This window comes from Triticum urartu, chromosome 7, assembly GCF_003073215.2.
Source record: "Triticum urartu cultivar G1812 chromosome 7, Tu2.1, whole genome shotgun sequence".
Lineage (NCBI taxonomy): Eukaryota > Viridiplantae > Streptophyta > Magnoliopsida > Poales > Poaceae > Triticum > Triticum urartu.
The window spans coordinates 707,424,733-707,439,208 of record NC_053028.1 but is presented as its reverse complement, the minus strand read 5'-3'; the positions used below and the strand labels follow the sequence as shown (position 1 = coordinate 707,439,208).

Sequence of the window (14,476 nt, the reverse complement as noted above, 5' to 3'; positions counted from 1 at the left end):
GGCCCCGATCTACACTTCCACCAAGAGATATTTGATTCCCCCTACTAATCCCTTGCGGATCTTGTTACTCTTGGATGTTTGAGCATCCTAGACGGTTGAGGTCACCGCGAAGCCATAGTCCATTGTGGTGAAGCTTCGTGGTCTCGTTGGGAGCCTCCAATTGAGTTGTGGAGATTGCCCCAACCTCGTTTGTAAAGGTTCGGTTGCCGCCTCCAAGGGCACCAATAGTGGAATCACGGCATCTCGCATTGTGTGAGGGCGTGAGGAGATTACGGTGGCCTTAGTGGCTTCTTGGGGAGCATTGTGCCTCCACACCGCTCCAACGGAGACGTACTTCCTCTTAAAGGGAAGGAACTTCGGCAACACATCCTCGTCTCCACCGTCTCCACTTTTGGTTATCTCGTGCCTTTACTTGTGTAGCTTATTTGTTACATATATCTTGCTTGCTTGTGTTCCTATTAGTGTTGCATCATATAGGTTGCTCATCTAGTTGCATATCTAGACAACCTATTTTGATGCAAGGTTTAAATTGCTAAAGAAAAGCTAAAAATTGTTAGTTGCCTATTCACCCCGCCCCCCCTCTAGTCAACCATATCGATCCTTTCACGCGTACATTTTACTAAATCCACGTAATTTTTTCGTATTTGCTTTTTTCTGAATCCGCCTACTTTTACTAAGTTCGTAACTTTTTTTGAATTCATGAACTTTTTCCAAATAAAGTACATGAATACTAAAAAATTACATGAATTCAAAAAAATTACACAAACATGGAAAATGTATGCGGATTTGAAAAAAGCACATGAAACTTTAAAATTTTCATGAATTTGAAAAAGGTATGTGAATTGAAACAAGTATGAGAATTTGAAAAAATTACATGAATTAAAAAACATAATCACGGATTTGGAAAAAGTATGCGAATTTTGAAAAATTGCCTGAATCTTTAAATAGTTCATGAATTTAAAAAAATTATGTGAACTAGAAAAAAATACGTGAACTTGGAAAAGTACGCGGCTTTGAAAAAAGTAAACAATTTTTTTAAGACGGATTTGAGAAAAGTACGTGAATTTTAAAACACATTCATGAACTAGGAAAAAGTAAGTGGATTTGAAACAAAGTACATGAATTTCAAACACATTCATGGATTTGAAATAATTATGCGAATTTGAGTCAACACGGTGAAAACCATGGTGAGCTAGGACCGAAACTGGTCAGCACCGAGTCCAAGGACGAACCTTGTCTGATTTCAGTAGTTGAGGGTGCATGTTATCCGGTTTTGAAGTTGAGGGACCAAGTCTAGACTCCACCAAAAGTTAAGAGACGGAAAGTATGATTTGCTTTAATCAACCCAAACTTGGTTGGAAAAGCTAGTAGATCAAATCGTCTTGCAACTAACTAGTCCTAAATCTCCAGCAACAATCTTTTTTTAGTGGAAGTTGTTGCAGACAAATTTCACAGGTAGTAATTACGAGAAATAACACCACACACAAATAAGGCAGGTGTTTTAAGTTAGACAAACAGAAGACACCACAAGTAGTAATTACTTAACAGCAGAACGCCGGCACACGTGATGTACCATGGGCTGGGTCCCACACTAAATGCATGCACCACCAGAGTGTTCCACTGGTCCACGTAGCGGGAGCAAGCGAGCTCGTCCGCACTATTGCCGTTCTCGATCCATGGGTGCCTTGGCAATCATGTTCGACGGCAGAACTGAACCTGAGATTCTAGAAGCAATAGAGTGTAATGAAACTATTAACTTAGAAGAAAACATCCTTGTCCAGAAAAAATTATTGCATGTGATTGCCAGGAGGTTGTTCACAGTCTGAAAGAAGAATCTATGGGAGTGTACGCGCATGTGGTGCATGAAATAACAGACAAGCTGAAAGTCTTTTAGAGCGTGGACATCCTCTACGAAAATTGATCAGCGAACTCGGAAGCTCATGCTTTTACTCGGAGTCGGAGTAGTTTATATTCCTGTAACTCTGAGCCTCTAATGAGTATACAGAAAGATACTTCAAAAAAAGGCATTGCATGTACATAGTCTCGGGAAGATCTAGGATGCAATCTGGCAATCCGGGCATGGGTGCCAAGATATAGAATAACAAGCGTTGGATCTCTGATGGTTTCGTACGCAGGTAGAGAGCTAACAACCCATGCTTGCACATAAGATGATCGAGTCCGAGCCGGAGAAGGAGAAGAAAACGAGTCCGAGACGAGAAGATATATATGGATGCTGCGTACATATATACACACGTGCTACCTCTCCATCGATCGATCGATCGTCGTGCTCGTGTAGTCGTTTCCCGCTGACCAACCTGATCTGGATCGTATACATACACACAACTAAGATGGAAGACACGCCGGCGCCTCCTAATATTTTCCCGGACGACCTGCTCCTCGAAGTCCTGGCGCGCGTGGCCATGACGGACATCGCCGCCCTGTTCCGGTGCGCCGCGGCGTGCAAGCGGTGGTGCTACCTCATCACCGACCCCTCGTTCCTCTGCCTCCGCTGGGCAGAGGGCGCGAGCCACCCGTCCGTCCTCATCGGCTTTTTCACCCAGCAACGGTGCCAATCAGGGGATCAGAATGATGACCGGGACGGGGCCGACCCGTGCGAGCCGCCGGTGTTCATCCCCACGGCACGATCCGCGTTTGGCTTGGGCCGCCGGTCCCTCACCTCATTCATCCGCGGCAGCGCGGCCGGCCTCTTAGACGGCGCCAAGCCGCTCGCCACCCGCGAGGGCTTCCTCCTGGTGCGGCTGGCCCCGGTCACCTGCGGCAGTGACATCATCCTCCTAGCCGCGTGCAACGTGCTCGCTGGCACGTGCGACGTGCTCCCACCCCTGGAGAATAGGTCTTCAGCCCGCCGCATCCGCTACGGCTACGCCATCCTGACCGCCAACGATTGTGGCGCCTCGAACCACTCGACCCGCTTCTTCAAGGTGCTAGCCATGGGCCTTGTCAGCAACGTCAACGACCAGGAGAATCTGCAGTGCGATCTCCACACGCTCACATCCGACGAGCCGAGCTGGACGACGCACACGGAGTGCTTCATGGGAGCCATTGATCTTTGCTGGCGGCACTGGAAAGACGCGGTAGTGTGCGACGGCGTGGTGAGCTGGCTCTATGCGTCCATGTCCTACAATGACAACATTGGTTATCTTCAGTTTTCCACCATTGACGTGAGTGCCAAGAACGGGCGCCTCACCTTGGCAAAGCTCTCGTTCCCACCGCCGATGATTCTACCTATAACCGGCTGTTATCGTCTAGCCGCTGTTGGTGGGACTGTCTCGTTACTCTGCTACTACATTAAACACGGAGAAAAACACTTCTGCCAAGAAACCTGGAAACAAGGTGACGACATTGGAGGAGACTGGCCCTGCTCTAGAGCAATGAAACTGACTGGGGCGGGGGAAGAAGCGGCAGGCCCGTTATCGCCCATGGCTATGGATGACGTGCCCATAGAGATACACTGGCCGGCATTGCTCATCTCTCGCCTAGCTCGCTACGCCCAAGTCATACCTGCCAGTGGCACCTGCATATCGTGACATGCTTCCAGTTTTTTTCTTTTCTTTTGAAAGGTGCTTCCAGCTGTTTTGTTTGGACGTGTAGCTGATTGTATACGGTTTGGCATTATATTACTGCTGGTAGAGGATCTTCTATCTGTTCTATTTCATCACTACTATTTAAGGGCAGTGTGATGTCGCCGTGATGGGTTCCGTTTAACACGTGTGGTCCTGTATATGACGCTTGCGTGCGTCAAACAGCTGCACCTTCGCACATGCGCGATCCGACTCGGCAGGCCCATTTAGCGAAACACTGTAGAGGGAGGTGCACTGCAGCGGCGTGGTACTGTATCAAACCGAAAATTGTTACGCCCGCTTCACTGTAGCGAACCGATTTAAGTAGGTTTAAATAGGGTGTAAGCGCCAGGGTTGATGAAGGGCGCCGAAGGAGTGGGATGTTCTACTTCTGGTTCCTATTGTTGCGAGTGTCAGCTGGTGCAGGAGCAGCAGGGCGTTGTGCGGGCTAAGGGGCCAGGCATGGGGCAATGGGAGCAGGGGGCACCGGCGAGAAGAGCCATCGCGGACGGCTGGAGAAAAACATTTAGAGAGGTGGCGGTCTTCTTGGAGAAGAGCCGAGTGAGTGCGTGCGAAGGTGAGGCCGGCCGGATTAATGGTGAGAGCGGCGAAGCAATTGTCGAACTCATCTTTCAACACATTGATTAATGGTGAGAGGGAGGCGTGCCGCTGGAGATCCACATCGTGGGGAGGGAAGAAGGAGCACCGTAAGGTTTTTTAGGGTTCTAGGATCAAGTCAAAATTGATGCTTTGCGAATTGCTCAACGCATTGTATACCATTGCATGCGTGATGTACATATCCAAGTAGTCAAAAATGTCTTATACTATCATGTTACCGAGGGAGTACATGTCAACTAATTTTTAGATCCGATCACGGTTTAAACAAGCTACAGAATCTACTATACAGAGTTCTAACCGTGAAGAGATAGGATTGTTAGGCAGAAACGCATGTGATATGGAGTCCATCGTTATCTTCTCTGTCTCCATGCTGTGTACATATATATACGCACGATACCACTTTCAAAAGTTTCAGGCTTCTCAGATTTAGCAAATACGGAAAGAAAAATCCTCATCGAGTAGAGAACTGACACGAAAAAATTTAGGCGAGTAATCTGCGCCGGCGCACCGGCCCAAAGTTTGGGCCGGTCGCACCCTAGCCGCAGGATGCCACTTGTTCTGGCCGTTCTATCTAGCAAAAAAAAAACGATTCGTCCCAGATCTTCTTCCTCCTCACGCATCTCACGCTCACGCAGATCCCCGCATCTCCGCCGTCTCGCGCAGCTCCCCTCCGGTGGCCTTCCTCGTCGCCGATCCGCACCCTCGCCGGCCATCCTTGTCGTTGGTTCCCACCCTCGCCGGTCCTCCTCGTCGCTGCCGCGACCTATGCAACAGCTGCATCTGCGGTTGCAGCTCTCAGCGGCTCTGGTTGTAGCCCCGCCGCCGCCCTCGCCGTTGATGCTCACTGAACGGATGTAGCGAAAAACTTATCCGGTCGTAGCAAAACCTGACAATGGTTGCAGCAAAAACGCCGTTGCCGCCATCGCAAGGTCGCAACTTCACCAACCAATCACGCCATTGAATGAATGTAGCAAAAAATATCGCCGTAGTAGCTAAAAACAACGACAGTTGCAGCAAAAAAAAAAGAGTCGCCGCCGTCCGGGTCGTAGCCCCGCCATACTGGATGTATCAAAATCCCTCGCTGGTAGTAGCAAAAATTAATGCCGGTTCCAGCAAAAAACTCAGCAAACGAAAGCTCAATTGTCTGTTGAAACAAAACAATTAGCCGGTTCCAGCAAATAAAAATGTTAGTTCCAGCAAACAAAAAATTCAGCAAAAACTCCGATGGTTGGTTCCATTAAAAAAAGCACTGGTTGTAGCATCCCCCGCCATCGGCTGTAGCATTTCTCACGAGTGGTTATAGCATCTCGCTGCCGTTTGCAGCACAACATCCATGGCGGCTGCTTCCTAGTCATGCTTGTCGACCTCGTGCGTGGGGGTGTGGCAGCGGTGGGGGAGAAGAGAAGGCTCGTCGTGAGGTGGCTGGAGTGCAGCACCAGCACCCCCTTGTAGCATAACTCGCTGCCTCTCGTGCGTCACCGGCAGCTCGCGGAGTGGTTCGTTGCAGGAGAAAGAAAGAGAAAAAGTTGTGGAGAAAGAGTGGATGCTACGGGAGGGAGAAGAAAGATGGAAGAGATAAGGTATGGTGGGACGCACGTTAGTGGGTGAGAGATGGACAGCCTGGATGCACTTGGCTCGGAGATTAATTGAAGTTCGACTCTCCGACGTGCTGGACTCAACACAATGAAAGTTAACTAAAAATGGGATATTTACGGTGAAATCCTTTTATACCGATCTGATTAATTCTGGCCCCATCTCAAGGTCACTTCATATATGGAAGGTTAAGGTTCCTTTGCGGATTAAAATTTTCATGTGGTTTGTCCACAAGCAAGTAATACTCAGAAAGGACAACTTACTTAAGAGGCGATGGGTAGGCAACTCGCGGTGTTGTTTTTGTGCTCAGGATGAGACAATACAACATTTATTCCTTGAATGCCCACTTGCCAAGTTACTTTGGAGAACGATTCATATAGCTTTTAATATCAATCCTCCAGTAGATATTGCGTCTTTGTTTGGGACGTGGTTAGCTGGGTTGAGCAGATCACGGCAGCTCGTATTCGGATTGGAATATGTGCGTTACTATGGGCTATATGGAACTGCAGAAATGATATGATTTTTAACAGACAACACAACTTAACTTTTTTGCAGGTTATCTTCAGAGCTACAGCTTGGATCCGTACGTGGTCCTTACTCACTCCTATGGACTCCGATGAGCCTTTGGTTACTGGGTGCAACCAATGGGAGATGGTGGCTCGGGTTATATTCAACCGGTTCAGATGGCGTTTGCATAACAGGATAGAAGTCTAGAGAGCTTATCCTTATTATTACCGTATCGGTTGTCTTTGTCCGCTTGTAATTTTCCGGTTTATGCACTTTGTTTTGCTCCGTTTGCGAGCTGTAAGACCTTTATGATGATACTTTCTAAATTTTTAATAAGAGGGCCGCATGCATCATCATGATGCAGAGTCCGGGGGTATACCTCCATTTCCAAAAAAAAAAATGGTGGGAGACGAAAGAGATAAGGTGTGGTGTGGAGTGGGCCACGTGATCCCCAGCCACTTGACGCGTTTGGGCAGGACGAGTGGCGAATGGGCCAGCGAGCTGCAGTGCGTGTCGAGGCGTCCAGCGGAACGGTTCAGCCGGTGTGCCGTTTATAAACGTTTCCCAAAAATTTATGATGTGTGTACATATACTAGAAGCAAACGCGCGCTTCGCCGCCCCGTCTTGCATTGTTGATGCTGTTTACCCAACAACTCATATATAAAAAATAAATTACTCACACTCAAACTGAATATGATGATTCAGTATGCCATCTAGATTACATAGAAAAATGGTGGATCCAGAGGTCATCCATCCTTAAACTTTTGTTGTGGCGTTGCTAAACAGATATCACATATATTTTTTTCCTTGACAAATAAAGAGACTGAGGGATAGATTTAATTACAGTGGACGCTACACCAAGGCTTCAGTCAATTATGACCAAGAGAGGGCACAAAAGGTGTAGTGTTTCCAATCTAATCTGCAGTATACTTGTATAATTCTGTTTTGTAGGGATATGGAGAGCAGAAAGTTGCGCGCTTGCCGGCCGGTGTGCCTACAAGGTTAAAACACTGTCCTCATCCTCATGATCCAATCTACATCCGAACTCATTGTTGGAAAACTGTCAATTAAAGTAACGATGAGTCAAAATGATATCCTCTGGAACCTAAAAACAAATGATATGAGCAAGTATAGCATGTATGTCCATTTTGACAAAGAAGAGCCACGATTATTGAGAAGAATACATTTTCTAAAATGGGTTTGAATCTCTAAAGGCAACTTCACAATAGAAAAATATAGTAGTGTGAAAAGTAGGTGTAGCATCCTTGCATGATATTTTCGACACCCAAAATTTCAGTATGAGACAACTAAGCAGTTTTTCCTAGGCTAACACGCTCCTTTATAAAGTATCAATGTTTATTTATTTCCATACTTGAATGAGAAAGATTTAGCAAAGTTAGCATTCATGTCTACCTAATGATAAGAAAGAATGAGCAACAATACTTCAGACCTAAGATCGTCTAGCACAATTGCAGAGAAAAAACAAATACTTTTGTGGAATCTTTGGCATCTTTGAAATATTTTTATAAGCAGCCAATACATCCAACATTTTATATTAGAAAGAGTTATAAACATTGATCCAAGATCATCATGATCTTACATGTGCATATAACTTACATGCAGTTTATCAGTAGGAATGTTCATCTTAGGGCATCAAGGTATCCTTACAATCCTTTCATATTGTATGATGGTCAGCAGACTATGGGTCCGATATCTTAAAACTGAAAACACCATGTTGCCATCAGAAGATGAGTTAACATTTTAGCAAGGGTAACATAGTACCTCATAAGAAGTACCAATCACTGGTAAATTCACAAATATAATTAGATACACACAAATGTGTTTTGTAGTGGCTATCAACTGACCTGCTATTTTCCTCAAATGGATAGAGTATAGAGTATAGATGATAGGCTTGGCTATGCATCAGGCTCTGTTAGTGAGATTTGACAAACTGAGACCATACAATAAATATAAAAATTGTCCTCGTATCTATTTCATATCGCTCTATAAAGAGACTGAGATGCAAATGGGCAGTAAGAGCTGCTGTAGTTTCCATAAGAAAGATATTATAACTAAATATGAGATATTGAACTGCAAATCTGATACTCTTTGATATAAAGATGAAACACATGCCATCGACTTAGGTGTACAAATTTAGTGCCCTCCAATGACTTAAACGACAGGCCTTTTATGCAATAAAGTGAAGAAAACTGCAAATTTATGGCTTGTCTGAATCTATTGTTAATGTGACAAAGTATGTTAGTGAAATAACTTACATGCAGTTTATCAATAGGAATGAACGTAAACAAGGTGAGACATTCGTATTAAACCTGGACTAATTTTAGGATGGTAGCAACTTGGTTTCAGGGACAACAGTAGATTTCCTTATTGGTAAATAGTTAAGAAAATAATACCACTGTCGCCCACTCCCGCGGGGAAGATTAATGATCACATTCACCATTGTTTGTCTCAACTGCTAATGAGCATACAAATGTAACTAAAGCTTAAAAAAAGAACATTCACATTACTGTACCTCATCATCATGCTGCATATCAGCCAAGCACATAAGAACCATTGTGGTAACTGCATATGCCATGTCTAAAAATGAATTGCTCTTTGTGTAGTAGAAATTAAATCAATAGACTGTAGAGAACTATATGGAAATAACAAAGATTTTAGGCAGATGCTGCTGCTAGTGGCGTTCAGCTGTCTTCTTTCCTCATGCAAAGAATGTAGAAAATTGTTTCTGTTTACAACTGCATATATTTGTGGTTGTTCTTCCATTGGCATTGTTATCTAGTACTCGGCAAGAACAAAAAGTTAAACTTAGGAACATAAATATTTGGTGCTTCTCCAAATTCCAAATATAAAATAACTGAACATTAAAAAATAGTAAAATTATACAGAGCTAGCATACATAGGCACCATCCACTCCACTGCACACACAACAGACACGCATGCAGGCAGAACTGGCCCAGCCATCGCCACCGCAACAAGGATCCCTCGCTGCCGCCGGCACGACATGGATGAGAGGTAGATGCATCAGAGAAGAAAGCATAGGGAGAGGAGTTGAGGTCGGACCGTGGGCGTAGTTGCGGGGCTGTGGCCATCGAGGCGGGAAGGGAGATAAAAGAGCTCGGGGTGGCGGCAGTGTCGATTCTCTCTGTCAACAGCGTCTCTACGCTCGGGCTTGCGCAGGTGAGCTCCGGCTTCATCCGCGAACAAGGGTGGAGGTGAGGGGGGCTGCTCGTGGGAAGGGAATCGGGGTGCAGGAGCCAATCCATGGGCTAGAGGAGAGCCAAGGCCTCAGGTCGCCGGAGATGAGACAGTGGAGGTGAGGGGGGGTGCTCGTGGGAAGGGGATCGGGGTGCAGGAGCCAATCCATGGGCTAGAGGAGAGCCAAGGCCTCAGGTCGCCGGAGATGTGGGTGTGGAGGTGAGGGGGCCGGGCTGCTCGTGGGAAGGGGATCGGGGTGCAGGAGCCAATCCATGGGCTAGAGGAGAGCCAAGGCCTCAGGTCGCCCGGAGATGAGGGTGTGGAGGTGAGGGGGGCTGCTCGTGGGAAGGGGATCGGGGTGCAGGAGCCAATCCATGGGCTAGAGGAGAGCCAAGGCCTCAGGTCGCCGGAGATGAGGGTGTGGAGGTGAGGGGGGCTGCTCGTGGGAAGGGGATCGGGGTGCAGGAGCCAATCCATGGGCTAGAGGAGAGCCAAGGCCTCAGGTCGCCGGAGATGAGGGTGTGGAGGTGAGGGGGGGTGCTCGTGGGAAGGGAATCGGGGTGCAGGAGCCAATCCATGGCTAGAGGAGAGCCAAGGCCTCGGGTCGCCGGAGATGAGACAGTGGAGGTGAGGGGGGGTGCTCGTGGGAAGGGAATCGGGGTGCAGGAGCCAATCCATGGCTAGAGGAGAGCCAAGGCCTCGGGTCGCCGGAGATGAGACAGTGGAGGTGAGGGGGGGTGCTCGTGGGAAGGGAATCGGGGTGCAGGAGCCAATCCATGGGCTAGAGGAGAGCCAAGGCCTCAGGTCGCCGGAGATGAGGGTGTGGAGGTGAGGGGGGCTGCTCGTGGGAAGGGGATCGGGGTGCAGGAACCAATCCATGGGCTAGAGGAGAGCCAAGGCCTCCGGTCGTCGGAAATGAGGGTGTGGAGGTGAGGGGGGCTGCTCGTGGGAAGGGGATCGGGATGCAGGAGCCAATCCATGGGCTAGAGGAGAGCCAAGGCCTCAGGTCGCCGGAGATGAGGGCGTGGAGGTGAGGGGGGCTGCTCGTGGGAAGGGGATCGGGGTGCAGGAGCCAATCCATGGGCTAGAGGAGAGACAAGGCCTCAGGTCACCGGAGATGAGGGTGTGGAGGTGAGGGGGGCTGCTCGTGGGAAGGAGATCGGGGTGCAGGAGCCAATCCATGAGCTAGAGAAGAGCCAAGGCCTCAGGTCGCCGGAGATGAGGCGGGTGACGGCGGCGGTGGGGGCGGAGTTAACCCTAGGACTCAATCCTAGCAAGAAAGGAAGCCACGCCTCAACCTTTCCGTAACAAATAGAGTCCACGCTGGGAAAAAAACCAGGAGCGCTGTGAGCGCTGTAATTCTTGGGAGCTTAGGCCGCGTTCGGCACTCCTTCGCGGAGCGGAGCGCGCGGAGTTAACCAACTCCGCAAATTATGGCCTTAATCAACTGGATTGCCGCTCCGCTCCGCCGTGGAGCCGCGGAGCGGAGGGAATCCGAACGCGGCTTTAGTAATTGTACAGATACCCACGTATTACCCCACCGATCGCTCGCTCGCTCGCATTACCCTACCGAGATCGCATACATACGCTGAGGTAACTAGAAGATGGAAGAGACCGCGGCCCCTCCTACATTGCTTCCGGACGACGTGCTCCGCGAGGTCCTGGCGCGTGTGGCCATGGCGGACGTCTCCGCGCTGTTCCGGTGCGATGCAGCATGCAAGCGGTGGTGCGGCCTTGTCGCCGACCGCTCCTTCCTCCGCTGCCCCTGGCCAAAGGACGCGCCCCACTCGTCTGCCCTCATCGGCTTCTTTACCTAGCAACGATGCGCTCAAAGAAATGGGGACTCTGGGTACAAGTATTGGGCCGACCTGTGCGTGCCGCAGGTGTTCGTCCCCGTGCCGCGGTCCGTGCTTGGCCCCAGCTGCCGGTTCCTCGCCTCCTTGGTCCGTGGTGCCGTGGCTGTCCTTTTGGATGGCGCAAAGCCGATCACAGCCCGCCGGTGCTTCCTCCTCTTGCGGCTGGGCCTGGTCACGTACGGCCGTGCCGACAACATCCGCCTGGCCGTGTGCAACCCGCTCTATGGCACGTGCTACGTTCTCCCCCCGCTGGAGAACATGTCGTCGGCCAACATGAACTACGCCATCGTGACTAGGGAGGACTACAGCTCCTCGAGCAGCCTCTTCATGGTGCTAGCCATGAGCATCAATGTCTACGACCGGAGCAAGCTGCATTGCGACATGCGCATGCTTACATCCTACAAGCCGAGCTGGACGACGCACACCGAGTGCTTCACCGGAGACTTGGGGATCGCCTGGCAGCACTGCTTAGACACGGTGGCGGTGGTGTGCGGCGGCGTAGCGTGCTGGCTCTTCACGTACATAGACTACAATGGCAGGTCCCAGGTTTCCACCATTGAAGCCAACACTTGCTTTGCCATTTTTGTAAACATTTCTGAAGCAACTATTCTATAAATACACTCTGTGTGAAGAAATTTCTAGTGCTCTGCACAAAAGAAGAGGATAAGCTCCATAGTTTGATAGTCGTTTGAATGTACCCGTTTCACAAAAGAAAGGAAAAAGAGCTCCTTACAACAATTATGCACTTAGCTAATTGAAGCTTAATAAAAGTGATTCCTGAGGGAACTTTATTATTCAAAGAAACATAATAGGTGACGACAAAGCACCCGCACATACATTACAAGCGGATCCAAGACCACTAATAACAGGAGATTCCTATCCGCTAACCATCTTATTTTTCATGTTGGAAACATAACCAAATTAAACGACATATGACTAAAATGAAACCTCTTTCTTGCCAACTAGGCGATGTAAACACCAAGTGCATTCAGGAACGTTTTATCAGTACGCCCAAAGAAGCCAACAATTGCTTTGCCATTTGGCGCCATGACGCTGAAAGGTGTACCAAGTTTTTTGTTTGCACTATTTCCATAAGGTCCGTATGTTTTCTGCTTGTTGGTGACGAACTTGAGTGTTTGGACACATTGGACATTACTATGTACGGTAACTGTTCCGGACACTTGCGTAATAATCTCCCCAGGGCCCAGCACGATCTGCACATGAATACAAAAAATTCTCACGGACTAATATGTATATTTTTCCCAGCGAAACAATAATGACATGTACAACTTTTGCAAGATCCTAAACAACTACATTACTCTACACAAACAGCTAGTGCACGCATGCAATTAAAGTGTTCTTTTATAATTTGCACGTGAATGAATGTAAATTAAACCCGACTAGGTATGCAAATAATCACACCTCTCCGCGGCTTGGATTCTCACTACCCCAAGGACCTGCGGTGCACCTCTTGCCATTTTGGTTGATGTAAGAATATTGAATTGAACCAATTACTCCTTCATGGAGGATGGTGATACTTTCTATCTTCAAGGGGTTGTCTGAAACGACAACGGAACCCCCATTGCCACCCCATGGGCTACTCTTTGTGAGGGTGATCTGCATGTGCACAAATAACGGAGCAAGAAAAGATTGATGAGTAAATATTCAAAGAAATAACTAAAAACACCAGAAATCTGAACACCCTTCCCTGCTCACCTGCTTGCGGCAAAAACCATGAATGGTAAGCTCGATTATGTCTCCACCATCTATTTTCTTATGCAGCTTTTTGGTTACAACACCACGTGCCATCGCGAATTCACCTGTCCCACCGACAATAGACCACTCACCTTCTTCATCAACAGATGCTCCCATTACCTGAAGCGTGCTTTTCTTAAACCTGTGTAAAAGCTAGCAATTAAATATAAAATATGCGCACTAATCTGACAGCATGAGAAGCTAGCTGACATGTCAAGCCTTTTAGGTGCTTAATTATAATTCTGATGAACTAAATCTGAATATCCACTAAACTCTAGGTTGTGTTCCTCACACAGACAAAACCCTAGCAAAGTGACAAAAAATGACACACTATATTGTGCGGCATAAGTACATAGTACGAAACAAAAGATTGTAACATGTACACATACCCCTCAATCTCGAACAGAATGTTGAAGGTATTGTGCCAGGTACCAGCATAGAGATGCAGCCCTTGTGCGCGGGCCACTAGCTTCGCGTTGGGGCCAACCCCATCATATATTGTCCAGTTGTGAACTGTTGTCTGGCCCCACCCAGTCTTAGCATCTGCACTTGTGATGTCTAATTGGTTTGGGCTCGGTCCCGAATAAATGTGGTGCCAGTACAACCTACTGAACTGAAACTCGGTGTTCTCCACGGACCCACCGAATGGAGTAGCATCGAAATTTGTGTGAGTGGCCATGGTCAACTTGACTCGTGGGAATGGGAGCAATGCTAAGTGGAGTAGATCAAAGAGCTAGACTGAATATGTGTGCTGTGGAAAAGAGAAGCTGGCAAGTGTGGGTATTTATAGGCCAGCTCAAGCAGATTGATCGAGTAGATATAGACGTACACACACCATATTATGTTTATTCTTGAGAATCGTCTTGTGCAGTGAGTGTATTTCAACATAAGATGCTTTTGTACTCAAGAATAATTTATACCGCCATGTGCACGACGAGCTGTTTTGCCCCTAGGGGAGGCACATGGCTAATTAATGGTTCTCAGCACATTGCTTGTGATGTACTTCTTTTAGGGGAAGCTGAGATTTCATTGATTAAACGGCATAACATCTGCTGAGAGAGATCTACAGCAGAGTCACACACAAGATGGGTGATTATCAAACATGCAATTTTTTTCGCTACTGTGAGCAAAATTATTACAAGTTTGCAATTTTTGCAAGCAAAGACGATATAAAAGCTAGCGAAAAAACTCGAATCTTGCTCAAGTCCTCCCTGTGTCTTCTTGGGGCACTCTTGTTCGGTAGCTAGTGTCTTTGGCTTGTTTAATGTTAAGGGCGGCAGCCTGTGTTCTAAGTGGTTTGCTTGATGTGTTGGTCGCGTCATTGCTGCTTTCATGAGTGCCTTACTGTGT

General features: G+C 47.8%; 1 protein-coding gene across 1 annotated transcript; it reads right to left on the bottom strand.

Moving 5' to 3' along the window:
• Window positions 1-12,185: 12,185 nt before the first annotated feature.
• LOC125524773 lies at window positions 12,186-13,864 on the bottom strand. Its single transcript, XM_048689801.1, has 4 exons — window positions 13,516-13,864; window positions 13,088-13,268; window positions 12,794-12,988; window positions 12,186-12,585 (listed from the first exon to the last, which is right to left on the bottom strand). Exons 1-4 carry the CDS (start codon window positions 13,803-13,805, stop codon window positions 12,334-12,336), a joined length of 918 nt encoding a protein of 305 aa, XP_048545758.1. The 5' UTR covers window positions 13,806-13,864; the 3' UTR covers window positions 12,186-12,333.
• Between the last annotated feature and the right edge of the window lie 612 nt (window positions 13,865-14,476).